Source organism: Melopsittacus undulatus, chromosome 10 (assembly GCF_012275295.1).
Source record: "Melopsittacus undulatus isolate bMelUnd1 chromosome 10, bMelUnd1.mat.Z, whole genome shotgun sequence".
Taxonomy (NCBI): Eukaryota; Metazoa; Chordata; class Aves; order Psittaciformes; family Psittaculidae; genus Melopsittacus; species Melopsittacus undulatus.
The window spans coordinates 15,907,759-15,928,500 of NC_047536.1; the positions used below are offsets into that span (position 1 = coordinate 15,907,759).

At 41.2% G+C, this 20,742-nt stretch overlaps 1 protein-coding gene across 1 annotated transcript in view; it reads left to right on the forward strand.

Moving 5' to 3' along the window:
• The window catches only part of SPOCK1 (SPARC (osteonectin), cwcv and kazal like domains proteoglycan 1), a 287,013-nt gene extending 267,822 nt beyond the window's left edge, over positions 1-19,191 (forward strand). Inside the window, exons 7-11 of the mRNA XM_031047384.2 lie at positions 971-1,087; positions 7,686-7,907; positions 8,496-8,558; positions 13,663-13,800; positions 14,790-19,191. Coding sequence (XP_030903244.1) covers positions 971-1,087; positions 7,686-7,907; positions 8,496-8,558; positions 13,663-13,800; positions 14,790-14,980 — 731 coding nt within the window. The 3' untranslated portion in view covers positions 14,981-19,191. The remainder of the gene's footprint in view (positions 1-970; positions 1,088-7,685; positions 7,908-8,495; positions 8,559-13,662; positions 13,801-14,789) is intronic.
• Positions 19,192-20,742: the final 1,551 nt, after the last annotated feature.

Below are 20,742 nucleotides of genomic sequence, written 5' to 3' on the forward strand. Positions count from 1 at the left end.
TGCAATCATTGGAGCAGTGAGTTTCACTGGGGAAGACAAGCTGTGGGACGCAATTGTTCTTCAATAAGGTGGAAGGAGGAATATTAGGATGTGCAGTGAACTGGAGAATATGTATTGTGGCTTGCCCTGTGAAGGATGTCTGCCTCTATGGCATAAAATCTTGCTCTATATTCCAAGAAGTGTCATTTAAAATGTAGAATGAGTGCAGAGCAGGAATGAAAAAAATTGGACATGTGGATTTTAAGCACTAAACATGATATAGAAACAAGAATATTTTTTCTGACAGAAACTGGTGACTAATTCAGTTTTCTTCTTTAAAACTATTTGCTTTGGACATGATTGTCTTGGCAGAAATTTCTGGGAAAATTAGATATTCCTCAGTAAAAATGCATAAGAAAAATGTTTCACCTAGCTAACAAAATGGAATTGACAACCTTCAGAGGTGGCAAAGTCTCATTTGCAGTAGAACTAGAGCAACACAACAGTTTCCTTCTTCACGTATATAAATAAGCATATGTGTTTCCTATGACTGTGATAATAGCCTTCTACTAAGCCAAATGTGGTTATATATTATCCCTAGCATCTTGTTCAAGTAGTGTGCCTAGGCAACTTTGTCCCTCCTCCCCATCTGTTTGACTGATATTTTTCTCTGAAATCCTAAAAGGTGAAAAAAATTAAGTTAAATAGTCCCATAGCTCTAATTGAGAACCTGCAGGTAGCTCTCTGTGTCACTTCTTTCATCACAAATCACATCAGCTACCGAGGAAGGACTTGAGTACAACTTATAATGCATAATGACTTACATTTTCTCTTTAACTTTCATCTTTTCCCTAACCTTTTCTTTTACTTCAGAGCCCTTAATGAGAAGAACTGTACAACCATAAACAATGTTTTTCTAACAGCCTATCTGAAGAAGGGGTTTATTTTGCTGCTGTTCTTGACTCAGCCTGGTGCTTTGTTCTTTTTCTAGCTTGCACAGACAAAGAACTGAGGAATCTCGCTTCCCGACTAAAGGACTGGTTTGGTGCTCTCCATGAGGATGCAAATCGTGTCATCAAACCAACGAGCTCAGAGACAGCACAAGGCAGTAAGAAAACACCTTTCCCTTTGAACACTGAGTGTTGTAGGCAGCTTTCCAGCCTGAGAAGGCATTGAGCTGAGCACAGCTGTTAGTGCCACAATGTCATGTCAAGCAGGTGCCAGCACGTGAGCAGGTATGCAGGAGACCTGATCCTGTGGATAAATAACTGCATCCTTTTCTATCTGAGATGCAGTCATTCTGTACTCTTTCTGGCCCAAACTGCTCTAAAAATTGGCAGTTTGAGACAAAGAGACCTTTACAAGTTAATCAGGCAGATAACTGTGTCTGAGGGCCATGGAGGTCACAGCTGTGCTAGTAAATAAACCTGCTCAGGGACTTTTCTTAAACCCTGAGGTTAACTAGTTTGTGTCTCTACAGTTAAACTCCATCACCCTCCATGTCAATGTGGCTGCATCCAAATCATTTCTAGGGGACAGGCAGTGGCATATGCTTACCTCCTCAGTTTATGGCCAAGCATTTTCTAACCCAATGTCAGTGGCATGAGCCAAAAATGTGCCATACAAGCATAGGGAAAATGATGCCAATGTTGGAAAAGATTCACTTTGATTTGATTCTGCAATTTCCTGCTAGCCCTTTCTAAAAGAGAAAGAATAATGTGGGCACAGAGATGGAATAGTTAACCAGTGTGGAAAGGTAGAATCTATTGTGTCCCAGGTATTTAATAACACCATCTTTGCTTCCTTTGATGTTTTGAGTTTGGTTGGTTGTTGGGGTCTTTTTTTAAGAAGGAAGAAATTGAACATTTTAGAGGACATTTACTCTCTGTGGGTTAAGCCAACATGACTCATTTTGATGTCATTTACCCACCAGGGAGGGAAGGATTCAGAAAGATTAAGCTAACAGCATCAAAAGAGGTCATGTTCATCAGAAAGCAGATACAACTTTGTTTTCTATAAGGATTCATTAATTCTGTTAAATAGTATGTCCCAAAACACGTGGGCTCTTGGGTTGCAAAGTAAGATGCACAAGTTTTATCTAGGTGTGTAACACCCCTTCACCTCTCCGCCCTGATTCTCTGCTACAAGCTGACTAAAGCCAGGGTCCACAAACACAGAATTTAAAGGGTTCAGCCAACTGCTCCCTCTTTCAGCTTTTTTGACCTCACTGCCTGGTTTCCCTGTAGCATGAGCCTGGAGAGCCTACAGGTGCAGTAGAGCAGGCTCAGCACATCAGGATGGGCATTTGCTCTTGATCCATGTCTAGACAGCCACTCTTCTTTTGTGCTGCTTCTGAGATTACCTCTTCCTAAAGAGACAGAATATACCACAGGCTGTATTGCTCAAAACTGTAGTCAAACCTCATTAATGCCAAGTAATGATACCTTAAAACTGTGTGGTGAAACAAGCTATGTTCTGTGTAAGTGGATCTTTTTCATACGCCCCTTATTTATTTTCTATAGTATTTACAACAAAGTCAGTATCTATAAAACCATATGTCCTACTTACTTCTTAAATGCTACTCCAAAAAGGGATATTATTGTGCAGAGGAAGCCAAACGATAGTGCAAAAATTCACCTGCATGTACAGCTAAACAGAGCTTCAAGATGTGAATTCAGACCTCACGACAGAAAACAGCAGGGACTTAAAACTTTGTCATTCAGGCCCAGAACCGTATGAAATCTCATTTTATCAGGTTGTCAAAGAATGTGTTTTTCATGCAGATGACCTGTGAGGAGCTCCTGAGGACCTTACCAAAGGCTAAAGACCAAATTCAATTCCGAAAGGTGTTGGGTCTGGGCTTTTTTTGCTGAAGCAATTTCAGTGAGAAAAACATTCCTGGTAATTCCACAGTGTTTGCTCTGATTCACAGAGGAACTGTTATCTCTTTTTAGTTTAGTTTGATTCCTGGCAGCTTTTATATGAAAGGCTGCCTTGATGCTCTTAAACACTTGATCTCAACAATGTTCATTTTTAGACTGTTGACTTAGTTTGGCACATTTTCGTATATGTCAGTTGAAAAGAATGAAACTTTGTGAGTGAAGATGGTTAAATCAGTTTTGAATGCCACAAAACTTGGGCATGGTTTTCCTTTGAAGAGTTTGCAACAGTATGCATGAATTACTCCGCATGTGCCAAATTCTGCAGCTCCAGTTCTCTCTGGTAGCACTGAAAATACAGGGTAAGGACAGCAGTATTTGGCTTCTTCTAACTTTAAACATTTCTAACAATGAAAGACATCTTAAACACGGCTCAGAATTCAAAGTAAAGTTCACAAAGCCAAGCTGAAAAAAGGAATTTATGTGAATCCTGGCAAAAAGGACACACACAGCTCTGGAAATAAGCTCTGATGTACACACTGCCCTTTTTTATTGCTCTGCATGTGTTGCTCTTCTCACCAGGCTGATCACTTCATTAAACTGAACTTGGTTTGGTTATGCCTGTAGAGTCTTAAAAGGCACGCACAGCCTCAAAATAATCCATTTTGGATATGCCCCTGTGGCAGTAAAAGGAACAGATGGTGGGATGCGATGACTATGATGCCTTGGACACATCAGCTGTCTAGAGAAGGTGTTCCAGCAGAGATTTCTTTATGCTGCATTAAATTTTCAAGATGTTACTGTGAGTGTAAATAAGCTTTTTGAGTTTATTAAGTTCACCCCCAGGTGAATTGAAAAGTGCACTCTTTTCTTCGTTTTTACTCTCCTGAAAGGAAAAGGATGAGGACAAATCATAGTGCTTGAAATCTCAAACCTTCATTCAATGAGCTATCTCCCAGATCCCAGCAAAGCACCACAGGCCAGGAACTTTGTTTTCTGCAGGCTTTGTACAATTGAAATCTCCTCAGTAAATAATGGAAGCATCTCAGGGACACGCTTTAACATAAGGAAATAATAAAACTAATTAGGGAGTAAGATCAGATTCAAATTGCTCCTGAGCCTGTTGATAATTCCTAACATTCCCATTTTTTATCTTAGTAGTCTCTTTGGTTGGAGTGGGAGTTGTTTTTCTTTTACTGGAGATCTATGCAATATAAAGGATTTTTTTTCTGGGGAACATTTCTTCTCCTCCTTCTTTTATTTTAAGCGATGGGGGAAATTAGGTTAATTATTCCCCTGTTAATTTAATTGTAATACACTTCAATGGAATAAAGCTGGCTCATGTAACTCAGCTCTTGAAGGGGGAAAATAATTTTATGTGCTGGAAGATGTGTTTATTTTTAATTAGGATTTCCACTTAAAGACTCTTTTTAATCTATTTCCATTTTAATTTAGAGGAGGTGGAGCATTTTATGTGTTAATCGCGTATGAGACTTTTACATGTAGGTCACTGGCTTGATTTCCTTCCAGATCTGCTGTGGATGAAAGTTGTTAGGATGCTGAACAGCTGTCAGGATGAGGAGCATGATGCTGTCAGCCCAGGTCCTTGTAAGCAGGTGTCCAAACAAGAGCAACCACCACCACAACTTACATTAATTGGCATCTGTGTTGGCATCCTCTGCCAAGCAGCCAAGAGCAGGAGATATGTGGAGCCTGCAACACTCTCCTGCTTCTCCCCATGGGCACTGCAGCACTGAGCTGATGCACAGAAAGACGCAGAGAAGTTCTCACTGAGGTTACTGTTATTCCAGGTCTGTTTTGCCAGAAGTCCAGACTATCACGTCAATTCATTACAATGCAGTATGTGGTTTATTTCGTCCAGCATATTGCATCATGTTTATAGGCAAGTGTATCAAAAGACTCTAGATAGGAGTTAGTTAATTCATTCAAAACTAATTGGCCTTGCTGAGTTGATGGGAGCACAGTGACCTCCTGGTGAAGGTAAGTGAGCTCCAAGAGCCGTTTTCTATCAGCTGCCCTGTTACACAGTAAGTCAAAGCCTGTGTTGCACACTCAGGGCACACTTGCTTTCGTTGTTGTTGCTGGGTTCTAAGAGCATCCAGGATTGCTGGTCTTCCACTGCAGATGCAGTCTTGCAAAAGGTGATTTACAGACAGTAGCTTTTACCAGGAGACAATATGAAGTCAAGATAGATACTGCTATTCCCACATGTTAAGGGACAGTTGAAGAATTAACCTTTACACTGTTACAACCATCTAGCTAAGAGCTTTCCATAACACCACTATAATATTTAAAGACTTCCAGACCACACTAATAATCCAGCACTGTTTAATAATTCAGCCTCTTAATAAACCTAATCTGGAACTTTGGTCACACCAGTGAAAGCTTCCTTGTCTATAAGAAATTACAATCAAAAACTCTTCAACTAATGTAATTAACTGTCTTTATAAGCAACCTTTCATGATCATGTCTTGTGTTCAAGCCCTGATGGTCGTAGTCACATCGGTCACTATCTGGTGATCTGCTCTGTGCAGAGGGCATGCTGGTGGTGTATCCTGAATGCATGCTGTACACACAGATAAAGACTTCCCAGCAGGGAGGAAAACAGGATTCAGAAACAATCCACAGACACTGTCAGGGGCAAGTTCATGTGAGGATCTTCTCCTCCCTGTGCTGATACTTGCCAGTTAGGAGGTGACCTTTTGAGACAGGGCCGAACAACACATACTGTACTCAACTTGTACAACACACCTTGTAATCATTCACCTTAGAAACAGTAAATGCCATGACAGGGAGTAAAGACCATCACCGGAGAGGGGATCCGTGCAGGAAAAGAGCAGCCAGTGGAACACAGCTGGTTTTCCCCTGGAAGCTGTTAAACTGGGATAGCTGAAGCATGTACTGATCCCAGCTCTACCATGCAGTTGAATGATCCACGCCTGCCTGTTTGATTACTACTTATAACCTGCCCCATGGTGGGGAATCAGGCAGAGCATGTATCAGCACAAGGCAGGACTGCGTGCCCTGCTCCTCGGTGCTTTGTAAAGGCAAAGTAAAGGATGAAATCTTTCACTCAACAAAAGATTGCACAGTGACCAAATCCTGCTTGCGTTCTTCAGATGAATAAAATAATTGAAGTCAATAGTCCTAATTGCTTCAGCAAGGCAAGCAGGCTTCCTCCTGGCATCTATTCACATGGCCTTTTTCTTTTTCACTGTGCTCAAACTCGATTAGATAACATTAGAGGAGATAAGAGCACAAAAATGTGATGAAATGTTCAGCATGAATTCTCTCTTTCCTGCCCCAGCTGCCTCTAGCCCCAAGGAAGCAGTGTTACATTCTTCCTATCTTAGAGCAGCATGTATTATGAATGACATAAACTTTCCCATTAGTTAACCCTTCTGATTGTTCCTCTGTGTCACTGACAACCTTCAGCTGCATACAAAAAAAAACACTGCTTCCAGCGTAAAGCACTGCCCTCCTTTGGGTTAATACTTAAAATAGCAGGTAGGCTGCAGAGCTTGGACAAACTGTCAGCATGATTCCAGCAACATCTTATGTTTCACTTTAACAAAGCAACATCCTGAAATGGGACTTGACACGTACAGCAAATAAGGCCAAGCTTGACCTCTTTCAATGAAAGATGCAGCAAAAGCCCATCAGGCTTCTCCACGTGGCCCATAGCAGAATGAACAGTGCACAGGCAGCTGGAACAGTGTGAGTGCAGGGGGCCCAGAGTGCATGGTTCAGGTACCTCTGTCCCTCTAAATCCCCAGGCAGTGTATGCATGTTTCCAGGTCTTTGGTGAAACCATTATCCTTATTTATTAGCTCTGCATTACAAATATACTGTCTTGCATCATAGATAACTTGCAAATTAGTTCATGTTTGTACCAAGCATTTTAAAATACAGTGGCAATATGGATTTATAATGTTTATGAAAGAAGGCAATACCACTGGTTTTGTGGAGACTGCAGAATACTGGCACACATACCTCATCTATATTGTAGGTATCTATATGCATAACTTGGTCTTTCTTTGATAACTGCTGCTGGTGCAGTCTTTTAAGGATCTGGTCTATTAAAATGAATGATGATGATGTTTTCCAAAGCACTGGAAGAGCAGAATCCTGTAATGCTGTACAATTCTGGAGGCTGTCAGAAGGGATAGTGATGGCATAGCATAAGAGCATGGGCAGCTGAAGTGCCATTCTCCAGAGTGGTGCAAGCAAAAGAGATGCTTCACCCCTTCTCTTCCCCACATAGCACACAACCCAGATCAAAGCATTTTGTTGTCCACCACAGGAGGCAAGGCTTTGAAGAGTGAAAAGCTGGGATGAGAGCACAGCAAGAAAGAATTTTGTCAGGGAACTAGCAATAGGTCTGGGAAGCAGGATTTAAACCACAATGAGCCTGTAGTCTAGTTTGAAACTATAGGGGATGAAACCTTTTCTCATCACATTTCAGCTTCTTGGAACAAGGCCAACTTGGAATGAGGACTAGAAAAAAGGAAAGTGAGATTTTTTGAGTAGAAATAACTTTGAATTACAGTGATGGGTTGTGGAGCTCAGCCCTCCCACCCTGCAGCTCCTGAAACGTGTGTGAGCGGTGCTCTGGGCTGTGGCTGTGCTTGGGTTTTAAATTCAATACAATCAGTTCAGCCTTAGACTTTTGTTCTGCTTCGGGCAAATCAGGTCAATGTTCAGAGTCCAGCCAACAATGTATTATCAGGGCTTCAGCATAGCAATGATTCTTGCGCAGTGAGCATGCTGGGGTTCAGCCAGGGATGTGTGCCTGTCTTCTTACAGGATTTGACACCAGCATACTACCAATCTGCAAGGATTCCTTAGGCTGGATGTTCAACAAACTTGACATGAACTATGACCTGCTGCTGGATCCCTCAGAGATCAGTGCCATTTATCTGGATAAGTACGAGCCATGTGTCAAGCCTCTCTTCAACTCCTGTGACTCCTTCAAAGATGGAAAGCTTTCGAACAACGAGTGGTGCTACTGCTTCCAGAAGCCGGGTGGTGAGTTGTGCAATTGGCAGGACAAAGAGAAGTTGTTTGGGTCGCCCCGTGTTTCAGGTTGGATTGACCTGCTCATAGAGATAGTTTGGTAATTAGCAATCAACTGCATTAAACAACTCTTCTCTCCAGCACTGGTGTGAAAGGGCAGTGTGTAACAATGTTTAATGCCACAGATGAACGATATTAATATCCCTTGATCATTCAAACAAAGAAGTAGTAAGCACCAGTGCCCACAGTCTGGTAACAAGCCCTGTTGCTCATAAAAAAACTCAAGAACTTATTTTTTATGCAGACATCGTTAGCAAATCATAAATTAGAGAGCTGACATTGTATTAGTTTGGAGGAAAAATGGGTTTCACAATGAAAATGGCCCCAAACACGATTGTCAACTACAGTGTGTTGCCTTCTTTTTCTTTTTTAATTAGTGGAGCTAATGACATAAATTTGTTTTGCAGTGCAGTGCCAGCATATGGGCTGCTTTCGTTCCCAGGTGTACAGCAGTCTACATTCCCTATCAGTAGTGAAGCCAGTCATTGCAGAGCCTGCCCCGTACCATCTGGAAATTGATTCTTATACATTATATTTTAGGTCTTCCTTGCCAGAATGAAATGAATAGAATTCAAAAGCTAAGTAGAGGGAAGAGTCTGTTGGGTAAGTTCGATTACTTCCTATTCATTTACTCAACTAATTAAAGCGTCTGTGATTATTGTAACTTTATATGCAGTAATGGTTTTTCAATTAGAGACTAATGTTTTGAGTCGGGAATATGCACCATGGAGTATAGGCCTGACACTATGAAATTAAACAAATAATGAGATAGCAACATACAGAACAGGTGTCAGCACGGCAACGGGTTCAGCACTAATTTACAGCTCTCCAAAAATGCAAACCTGGTCTACATAGAGCTTAATATTGCATTCATCACCTCAGAGGTCAGAGTAAGTACAGAGACTGCTTGATACTCAAGCCTCCCATGTTGGCAGGGGGGCTGAAGGTGCCACAGGCAATGGGTTTGTGTTTTCTTCCAGCTCTGATGCAGTGCATACATTTCCTTGGGGGTTAGTTTTGCCTACTCACCCTTACAGCATATCCCATGTATTTGAAAACAGGAATTCATATCATCTTGTTTTAGGCAGCCCTGCAGGATGCTCCATGCTGCAGGATGTGATAATGGCCTCCCCTCTCTCTATTGACTGTTGGGAGCCTGAATTGATTCATATCTTACACGGGTCTGATGGATATCTAAAATTAGGTTAAATCCCCAAGCGGCATTTTCCCATTTAATTGCTTTAAAAATCAGGTTGCTGAAGTGAGTAAATTCAAGGTAGCTAACTCCATACTCTGAAATCACACAGTGTTACATAGCCCAGTGTTTATGGGGTGGTATCTTATTGAAAGTTCTGTCCCTGTGCATTTGTGTACCTAAATCACATGAGGCATACCAGTACAGATCAATGTTTCTGCTTCCAGAAAGCTCTGCATTTCATCCTTGAAGAGCCTGGCTTACCTCAGACCCAGGCTTCAAGCTCATCCTTGAGGACCCATGTCAGGGTCTTACAGCATCACTTACTGCAGCATGGAGCATGCATGTCAGCTCTGCTGCAGTGCTGCTCAGGTTGCAGTCTGATTCTCTGGTTACTCTGATTTCAGTCTGACACTGGCCCTGCAAAGAGAGCTTCTGCAAAGCTCATCTTTGGCAAAACCTGCAGTACCTTATGAACAATCCCAACCTGGATTCATTGATTTAAAGTAATCATAAACACTCCCAAAGGCTACAGGGACTATGGTTTAATTCCATCATCTTTTCATAGCAAGTTCACATAAAGATTAAGATGTTTCAGACTTACAGCTCCTGCTGTTCATAGCTGTGGGAGAGAAGGGAGGATTGATTGCTCAGTTGTATGTGTGTTCCATTCAGTAAGTACTTTGCATTTGTGTTTGAGTGCATGGAAATCATGGTGTTCTCTGTCTCATGGGTGTCGTGATTTTCAAAGCCACCTAAAAGAATAAGAAGCCCAGTTCTTAACAGATAGCTTTGGCAAACCCATATTTATTTAATGCTTTTCTGTTCTTTGCTATATGCAATAAATGTCATCTGGGCTGAAACACAAGTGGTTTGTTCCGGTGTGCCAGGAAGAATGATGGCTATACTGCAGGTAGTGGAATGTTCAGGCAGTTGTAGCACATGTCAGTGGTATCTGATCACAACAGCAGGAATAAAATGACAAAGTAAAAGCAGTAAGAATGGTCCCTTACCACAAATAACTTCTTGTTAACTGTATTAAAAAAGATGACGGATGAAGGTGGTAAAGCTCAACAAATCAAGAAGTGTCAGGCATAAGGTTGTTCCACAAGCTAGAAAATTATAATATAGAGAGGAACTCTTTGCTTCACCTACCTTGAGAGTGTGGCTGCATAATGGCACTGCCTGTGAGATTTTAATCTGATCTCATAGCTGTTTATGCAGCAGAAAACATTCTCTTTTGTCTTCAGTGACTGAAAAATCATACAAATGGAAACCAAAACATACAACGTGACTCAAAACACGCTTGTAGCAACAAGAAAGATTGAAAAGAGAGATTAATATATCCAGCAAAACTAGCCTCTAATTCTTCTCTTTCGTGACGTACAGAGCACAGCATTTACAGGCTGGGCAGTGCACAGGAAGAAGATTTCTGTTAACTTGTATCCATTGATAAAAATGACAACACTTGATATTTTGTTCTCTCTATATTTTTCCAAAACACGGGACAGTTTCACCAAAGTACTTCAAAGCCATTGCCATTTGATATGTTTAATGTGGAGGCTTTCAAACAGAGCCTAGCATCCCAGGGGACTGAATTAAAAAGTAAACAGCACTATTCATCTTTTCCTACCAGATTTATCTAGAGTACAATTAACTGCAGAGTGTACTTTTAGAGCATACAACTGTGCAGCCTGATAATGCTTCTCCCACATCACTAAAGTGATGAATTTCTGCTCCCCTCACTATTTTCTTCTGTATCAGCCCTGTGAATTCAGCTAATAGAATAGCCAATACAAGGAGCTGTGTGCTGGCTAGCACTTAATTCTATCAGGCTTTCCCCTGTGTGCCTCACTATCTTTAGCATGTAATTATTCTCCCCATGTCCTGTGAGGAAGCGGAGTATTATACAGGTAAGGAAATGATGCAAAAAAAAATAAGAGATATAGGTCTGGACCAGAAAGAGGATGTAGATACAGCAGTGCTGTTCAAGTTTGCATGGAATTAAATACTCCATGAGGCAGAGAGATGAGGGAAGCAGGATTCACTATCCTGAGGGAATGCAGTGGGGAGTGACTAACATTTTGCAGTGCTTAATAGTAAAACTGGTCCACCAGCCCAGCAGTCCTCCCCATGCTTGAGAGGAAGCACTGCCTGTGCAAGAACCTCTGGAGAAGAAAACTTATTTTTCCTTCCAAAGCCTGCATATGTTCTCTGATGCCAAACCAAATTCTGGGGTGAAGTATTCCCACTAAACGGGTTGTCCGGATGCTGTGCTCCGGAATAGCAAAACTTGCACCCAGAGTTTATTTCTAATGAATACAGGGGCTGATTTGTGTAGGATTTACAAGGCAAATCTTCACACTATACAGCACTTGCTCCAGTGACTCTGTCCTCACCAGATTATCACCTGCAACTGACACATTGGAGAGGACATGCTGTAATCTCTCTAATGACTGGCAAATACTGTGACATTAGTATGCGTAGCTAAATACTGAAAGCTCCAGTGTTAAATACAAATTGGCACAAATTTCCCATGCAGAAGGAAAAAAAATGCCTTCTACTCTTCACTGTGACCCAAAGTGTGAATCCTTTCCACACACAGTTATGTTGGCAGGGAGCCTGGGCCATAATTTATTTTTAAATCTATGGCTTTTACAGGCAGTGTGGAACATTTTAATACCTTACAAGAAACACAGTGAAACTATGCAAAAAAAGGCCTGTTTCAAAGAAGGCAAAAGGTTGCATTGCCCAAGGAAAAGAGAAAGCATGAGACAGTTTTAAGTGCAGAAGCCATTCTCTGCTTGCCCTGTAGTGCCACTGAGGTTCCCCCTTTGATTCCTCCCTGGACAAGATGCTCCGGGTAGCTCTAGTGACCCAGGGACAGTCACGCTGGTGTGCACCAGCTCAATATCAGCACCTAAGCACTTCTCCAGAGGTTATGTAGAGTGATAAACATATGGAGAGCTTAACAGAGAGAGGACATGAGCATAAATATGAGAAGAAACCTTTCTCAGCAATATTGAGATAAAGGATTGAACAGTGAGCATTACCTTACAAAAACCTGCAAAGGCAAATACATATGCATGTTTTTAGATGCGTTTTTTTTGTCAGTAGTGATAGTGAGTCTTTGGTAGTCATCAGGATGCTTCTGTTTGTACATGAACTATGGTACCTATAAGCAAACCTGCTATAAGCTCATGCTTTGAAGTTACTTGAAATATTCTCAATAATGGATATAAAACTCTCCAAAACTGATCCAATACTCAGAGATTTCTGCAGATGTCCAAAGGTTTCTGTTCTCATCTTCCAGGCCTACATTAGTGGTACTCAAGCATTAGATGAGATTTGTATTGTAATGAGTTTGGAAATTCATGGATTCATTTTATATAGATATGTGTGTATGAGATTGACTGACTTCCACTTTTATGGCTTTTAGACAGGAAACTTCACGACATTTGGGCAGCACCTCCTCATTTATTTTTCTGTGAGAAATGTAGCAGAAATAGCCTCTTTGACACATAAAGTGTCTGAAGAGATGCTATACTCATGGAACTAGTTAAAAACTTACTGTTACACTGGTGAATCACTGTTATATTTGACAAAGGAGAAAAATACTTTCTCCAAAATCATTTGAGACAAGAAATTTGGGGGCAAGAGTGGGGTTCTGCCATGTTTCAAATTGAAACAATTGACAAAGAAGGGAAAATGACTGTACTGACCTCCCCTGGGTATAAAGCTAACTCATCTCGACAGACAAGAGGGCTTTTCATATTGAAGTACATTTGCTGTATCTGCTAAAAATGGTGGGAACAATAAAACAGGTTTCTCCTGAGAGCTTCTCTATCTGCAGAAACCAGAATGAACCACACTCTACGAGGCTGAACTGTATTTGTTTTATTGTGAGACAAATCTTGGGCTTCGAATTCAAAGACTTACTGATTTCATATCCTGTTGTCCCTCTCTGTAGAGCATATGCATTACTTCTCCTTCTTTACATAGGAACTCTCAGTAAGGCAGAAGTTGTGCTTGAGATTAGTATGAATAGCAAGCAGATGGCAGATACCTTCCAGGGATAATTACAGAGTTGTGGAAAGAGTTACATGATAAACACTGAAGGAGCACAAATGGAAGGGAAATGCAGAATTAATGAAGTCAGGGTGATAATCCATTAGGGAAGAAAAGTTTAAAACCAGGAGTTCAATCTGAAAGGGGCTCTTTGGGAATATCAATCATTCAGGGGCAGACTGAACCCATCTCTAGTACCATGTGCCATCACCCTGCATGTCCTGTATATGCACAAGCATTTATGTACTGTGCAGTGGCCAGAGCAGCTGAAAACAGTTAATCATATATAATTTCTGCCCTCTTTTAGGCACCAGATAATCACATGTATTTTTCTTACCAACATTGTAAAGATCTTGTAGATAAGTGACAAGTTCATAATCCTCTACATACCTGCTTGCTCCTACAGAGGCTTGCATGACTGATTATACCTTATATTTTATTCAGGTGCTTTCATCCCACGGTGCAATGAAGAAGGTTATTACAAAGCCACTCAGTGCCATGGCAGCACAGGGCAGTGCTGGTGTGTTGATAAGTACGGGAATGAGATAGCTGGCTCAAGAAAGCAAGGGACAGTCAGTTGTGGTGAGTAATGATGTGCTTGCCTCAAACAACAGAGGAATTAACACTGTTGTAAGCCCTGCCATTGCTGTACGATGGAGTATGATAACAAAAGTGACAACAGGGAAACATGACTACCAGTGTTCAAAGTACTCCTGTGTTTTCCTATTCAGACTACAAATGGTGCTGTATATACGTACTGGTCCTTTGGGCCGGGGGTTGCAGCAGAAGTTAGCAGGAAACAACCACTGGTATTTGTCCTACCAGCCTGGAAACTGTAATAAAATACTAAAATTAAGGCTAAGGAATTGCTAGGCATGGTTCTTAAACATATTGTTCTGTGTACTGTGGAATGCACATTTACTGGGGCTTGATTAATGTCTTTCCAGACAAAGGAAGGCCAAAATGTGTACAATTTTATGAATTAATAACCAAGCCAAATAAAATTGCTGTCAGGGCACTATTATTTACACATGTGAAATCACCAATTAGCTCTTACTCCTAGGCAAGCAAGAGCTCAGCTGCATTCCTTCAGTGCTCCAGCAATGGTTGTGGCTGCAGAAAGGGGAACCTATGAGGTCTGAGATGCCCACCATCACAGCACAGATGTTAGGCTCAAAAGCTGCATGTGCAGAGCTTGGTTTTTGCAGTCAAATAAAATCATTTTGTGGGCTATTTTTAGCCTGGTTTATAGAGTTGTGATGGGATGAGAGTATTTACAAATGAGTAATGGTTTTCTGGCTTGCATGTATGGCAACTGAGACTCTCCAGTCAAGTCTGTGAGAGGAGGGCAATACATGGGGTTTTATGCAAGTATGTTTCGGAGTGAATGGATTTAAATTTATCCAAATGCAGGATGAAAATTTAAATTCAGAGGTTGTTTCATGAATAGTTAAACCAATGAATTTTACAAGTAACATTGCAAGTGAAAGTGGCTTGGATGACAAGGGCAGTAATGAACAAGGGATGTGGTATCATGGGAAGGAATGACCTTTCCTGCTCACCTATTTCAGAAGAAGAACAAGAAACCTCAGGGGATTTTGGCAGTGGTGGATCTGTTGTATTGTTGGATGATTTGGAAGAGGAACCTGAAGCAGCAAAGAAAAACAAAGAAGGGAAGGTGAAGGTTCATGTAAGAGCAGCTAATGAAGATGATGAAGATGAAGATGATGATAAGGATGATGAAATTGGTTATATATGGTAGTGCCCATCATAATGAGGACTCACGTTTTGCACAATATTGCAAGTCATATCATATCTCTGCAATTGTATCTGAGAGTACCTGGCACAAATATTCCCTCTCTACTGAGTTTAATTTTGTATAGTCTATTTAATTTAGGAGACAGCTTTTTTTTCCCCAGCAAGGACTGTTTGGAATACAGCTTTTGTTCACTTGATTTGGGGCATTTTTGTTCTATCCACAGGGGCAATGAGTTTTGTTTCAAAAACATTTAATGTGTTAATCCTCACTTGCACAGCTTATGAGATAGATCCTGTGAAAAAAAAGGATTTCAGAAGGGGCTCAACGAACCAGTACAAAGCTTAGAAACCCTTCTCATGGTAAGGAATTTGTGTCATAAATGTTACCTGGATCATATCAGAAACAGTTATTTTTCTTTTATGAAGAAGGAAATGTAGGTGCCTCGTTTTCTAGTCCATGTTTGTTACATTCCAGTAAAGAGGAAGTCTCTTTGGATAGTGACTTCTGGCAGCTCAGCACCAGGGATTTAATCCAGAAAGAAATCTACTGGTGGGGTTTTCTCTTTATATTCTCTTAGAATGAGTTCGATAGGCAATGCATCCACTGGAGCATAGACCAGCTCACTAACACTTCATTTGATCATAAGAGATGCTGAGAACCTGCAGCTATAATGGGCCAAGCCCTACAGAGAGGGAACGAGTCCATCTGTCTTTCCTTTAGAGTGCTTTATGAATTTGTAGCATCATAACCACCTCCATATCTGTTCCTCAGCTTCTGTCCAAACTCATTTGCACTAAGAGTGGCACTAACATCGTGCAGGCAGCCTCTGCTTCTTGCTCACATGCTATAGATCTGTCTGTTCTTCATTTTCTGTTAGCAATCCCTCATTCCAATGTTATAAAGCTGTCACAGGCACTAACCATCAAAAGTAATAAGCTGTCATTTCTTTAATTTCAATAGTTAATACTTATTTGGCCTGTTTTAAAAGGCGACTTTAGGTGATCATGTTTCAAAAGCGTAACCCTGTGCTCAGTGACAAGCTGCACACTTGTAATAAACACACCTGAAAGAGAAGAGTATTAAGAATACAATCTGTGATTCCTTCAGCATGTCAAATATTCATAGCTCTTCAGTTGTATCACATCATATTAACATTAAATTCTTCTCTGTGTCCTTTTCCATTGCAGTTCTGATGCAGTACTGTACTGTGGTGACCTTGTATTATTTTTGCTGTTTTCAGAAGCAGAAGGAGGTACCTTAACCCCACTCTTGCATTAGGTTGCAGATGTATTTTAGCAGTGCTTGTGATTTGCCTAAGAGTTATTTTGCAGAACTGAAAATGTGCTTAAAACACAGAGAACTAATCACGTTGATTTACCTTTTCCCTCTGAGTTAGTGTTGGTTAGAGGTGGGGACAGTACGGGGCCAACACTTGGCTGGTTACATAGTCACTCAAAGGCAGGAAAATACCATGTGTTTGGCAGAAGATAATGTTTTAGGGACACTGGCCCAAGAGCTGTGGTCCTCAGCCCTCTGTGTAGGATGTCTGCTTTCAGACATGGTCCAAAGAGCACTACAAAGAGGAACTCCTTTCAGACACCATGTGTTCCAAGGGCTCACTTGGTTTCTCCTCTTTCATTTCCTATTTATCTAGATCAATGACCTGAGAACAAAGAGCAAGGCTGCATAACTGTTGTTAATACAGAAGGATGTGTAAAATCATGAGGAATTTGTTGTCTGTTGTGTCATGCCCCTGCATCCTCCCAAAAATCTGCCATCACAGTCATTTGCAAATGGCCTGCAATCTGCCCTGCTCAAGTCCCTTTGGGTTTCTATCACTTTTGATAATTCATTTCCAAATCATTGATAACCAACATTTCTGCTTCCCTAAGCAGTGTGATTCTGTGAGAAGCAGTTGAACTCCATCAGCAGCTTCTCAAACATCTTGGCTGGTTGCCTTCTGGTATTTTATTGCTTAAACCTGTACTCTGGATATAGCTCTGCTGTCCTGTGCAGGACCTGCCTAAGGCACAGAGTTGCCATTTCACCCTGACACCCAACTGAAGTCCACAGTCGGTACAGTTATGCTCATCCTCCTGACTGGACTTATTCTCCACACAACTGTTTTCTGCAGTCCTGTGTCCCTTTGCAACAGCTTATCCTGAAGCTAAGCCTTACTTCAAAGTCCACACAGCAAATCCCTTTAGCCAGCACCTCACCAGGGTAAAACCTGTCTAACCAAGCCCTCGCAGGCAGCTCTAGGGTCCAAGACTGCAGCCCTTCTGTGCCACATGCAAACATGCAAGATGGTTAAAGAAAAGCTGTTAAATAAGCCTTTAAAAGTGAATGGGGCCGTTCTTCAGCTTACATGAGCAGACATGCCACCACCATCCATTTCTCAACACAGCTGAGCCTCTCCTAGCTGTAATCTCTCACATGCAACTATTCCAAATCAGAGCTGGAAGGGTTTATAGCTTTCTCTTAAACAGTAATACAATACAACTACAGTTGCTCCAACTCGGCAGCTCAATGCTGTGCATCCCAGTCAAACAGCACTGTGCAGGCAAGAGATGCCTTGGGTGATTCAGCTGATCTCTGGTAGCACATTTCCCTTTCTACAGAGAAATACACACACACACAAGTATGTTTTAAGCCCCCTGGCCCAGATGCAGGACAGTGCCCCAGGCCAGGTGATCGTTCAGTTACCTGCTTCAGTTGTGCAAGTGTTCTTCTGCATCAGGGCCAGCACTGGGAAAATACCATTTTATTGACAGGTTCAGTTGGGTACAACTACAAAGAGTTTAAATAGTGTCAAACCACAGGGTGCCACAGCCTTAGGATGGAGCAGGGTGGATGAGCTGTCATGCTTGGGAAGGCAGCTCACACTATAGATTGCTTTAAGAGCAAGTTCCCAAATATTACAAGGCTATATAGCTAAACCCTTTTGTGATCCACTGGCATCCTGTAGTGGTTGCAGGATCTGCAGCCTATAGATACATCTGTCTGTGTATATGTGTGTGTATATATACATTTATACACAGTGTGTGTGCATGTGTATGTGTGTGTCCCATTGGGGAAGCTGCATTAAGACAATGTTTTATTCCCTCAAAAGAAACCAGCAATTTACCAAGAACCAGTGCTCTTCCAGATCAGGCCCCTTTCATTCTTCATGCTTTGTAAAGGATTTAATTTGCTTCCAGCTTAATTTAATTCCTTTCTTTTGCTTTTGCTTTCTGCAAAGCAAGACTTCCCATCTGCATCAAGTCATTAACCTTCCAAACATTTGCTCATTGTGAAAAATGAAATCAGACTTGTCCCATTCATTTAGAGACACAAGCCAATTTTTAATCTCCTTTTCTTTTCATTTTGGAGACTATGAAATACTGTTAGGTATTGCTTTCGGTTTCTTTTAACTATTGCGGTTAAATCAAAATCTAGAGTTCAGATTTCAGCACAGTTGGGTTTTTTGGGTCATTACTGGTCTTTGCTGTGAACACAAAGAATCCTTTTCTTTGCCTTTTTTTTTTAAAAGTTTTTTTTAGTTTAAAACTATTATTTTAAACCATTTGAAATGTTTATTTAATATTTATTCTACAGTTTATATTAAAGATGTAAAGTTTCTATTTAAAGCAACACTGTTAGTGAATGCTTCTCTTTGCCTCTCCAGCCTAGTCTGTTAGTTTCAGTGTACATTTCTGGCATGGGAATATTTTGATATTAGAAGTTTTGTAGCATTTTTCCCCTCGAGCAGCAAATGACGTAGATCTGAGGTCACCTCTTGATACAGACCACCAGATCCAGCTTAGCTTCCTACATTGGTTGGCTTTTCTTGCAGTCCCTTCTGTATGCCATTCAAGTTCCTTTAATACATAGACCGCTTTGTACAGTTACTATACATCAAAAAGCCCTTTCTACAGTAGGTGGGTTTTGGTCTTTTTATACTTTTCTCAATGCTGTTGATGTCCGTTACTGTTAAATGTGTAGATCTGTAAGGAGAGATCCAAATATTACGTGTTTCAGTTTGATGTCCCTACTGTAGATGGATGTAGACTACCATAGTAAGTAGAATTGCATAGTAAATTCTGAATGCTTTTTCCATATGGAGTTCAGTGGAATGTGAGCATTTGGCTATCTTTGGTTAACTGTAAATGCTTAACTGTAGTCTGGAATAGTTGCATTTTTGTCTGTCTCAATAAATTTTAATTTGTCTGCGACTCCTTATTGCCTGTGCTGTATTTATTAAACTGTGGGGATCAAGCACACTGCAGAACCTTGAATCCACACACATGGAAATGGACGGTCCTCTGTATTTGGTTTATACCCTATGCCTCTGTCCAATGGCAGCTGTAATCTGTGAGGTTAATGCAAAGTCTCTTAAGAAGATGTGTTTTAATTTTCCAAATGGAAAGTAATAACTGTACCAAAATCAGAACTTTTCACATTGCATTCAAATTGATGCTTAAGGAACTGGCAGAGGTGGGGGGGGAGCTTTAAGTTTTGTTTCCTCCTCAGTTTGCAAAGTGTGATGTTTTCCTGTCTCTTCTGAAGGTGTCCAGGACAATACTATAAACACACCCCCATTCCACAGTGGCCATTAGCTACAGTAGAAATGAAAGCAAAACTATATTGAATAGAATAGGTGGGAAGCCATCCTCGCTCGGAAATACCTGGGTTTGTGTCTCTATTATTACATTGGAGCTCCTCTTTAATATTATTAGCTGATTTAAACAGCCAACATTAGTACAGTGCTAATTGCAGAGTTAAAAATGTCATTTCCTCCTTATACTGAAGGGCAATATTGAAAGGGGCAGAGATGACAAAATTACAAGATTAACCTTTTGCAAATAGCCTTTTTTCCCTGCTGTATGTAAATGTTTTCCTTACCTTACTGATGTCATTTTGCTGATGACTGAACTGCCTGGGTTTGCTCTGCAAAGCCTCCACTGTGAGATCCACAAACACATATACACAGTGAGTCTTATAGGGTCTCCCCTAAAACTTTCCACTGGGCTCCACACCAGCTGTAGAGCAGCAGCATTACAGCCTTTGCTGATGATTAGTTTCATTTTTCCTTCACTACTGGCAGTCAAAGGGTGAGATATTAAAAAGAGAAGTCATGTCACAACAGCTTTGCACACTGTATGGCTTTTTGAATAGATTAAAAAGGAGGCCGAGAGCTATTAATAAGCTTTTGACTTTCTGAGCACTCCCATCTTTGAAACTAGACCATCTATTTCAGGGGAGGAGGCAGAGTGAAGAGCAGGCTTTAGGCAGTGTTGGGGAAAAAAGCAAAAGGAAATGATGAAACTTATGTATTTAGGTGAGCTGCAAAAGAGAGGGACAGACCTGCTGCACATGGACACAGCACCCCTACGCAGAGCTTTCAGGCTAGAGCCTGCTATTCCTCAGTGGAAAATTCCCACTGACTTGAGCAGTTCAGGATCAGCCCATTACAACCCATAAACTGCAAAAGCTGGTTCCTGCTACAAGCTGGGCTGGCCCTGTCCCCTGTGTGCCATATCTAGTAAGTGCTTGAAATGAATCCCTGAAAACTAAGATTAAAAAGCCCACTTTGTGGCACTCTGGAGGAAGGGAAGAGCAAGGCCAGAAGCAAAGTCAGGTTTTGCCAGCACTGTATCAGCCTGGTAATGGGGCAGAAGTATGTAAAAAGCTCTAATGTGTGCATTCAATGGCTACGAAGCCACCCTCCCAGCTGTAGCTGTGCAAGAAACCCCTCTGCTGACAACAGATTTAGGAAGAAATAC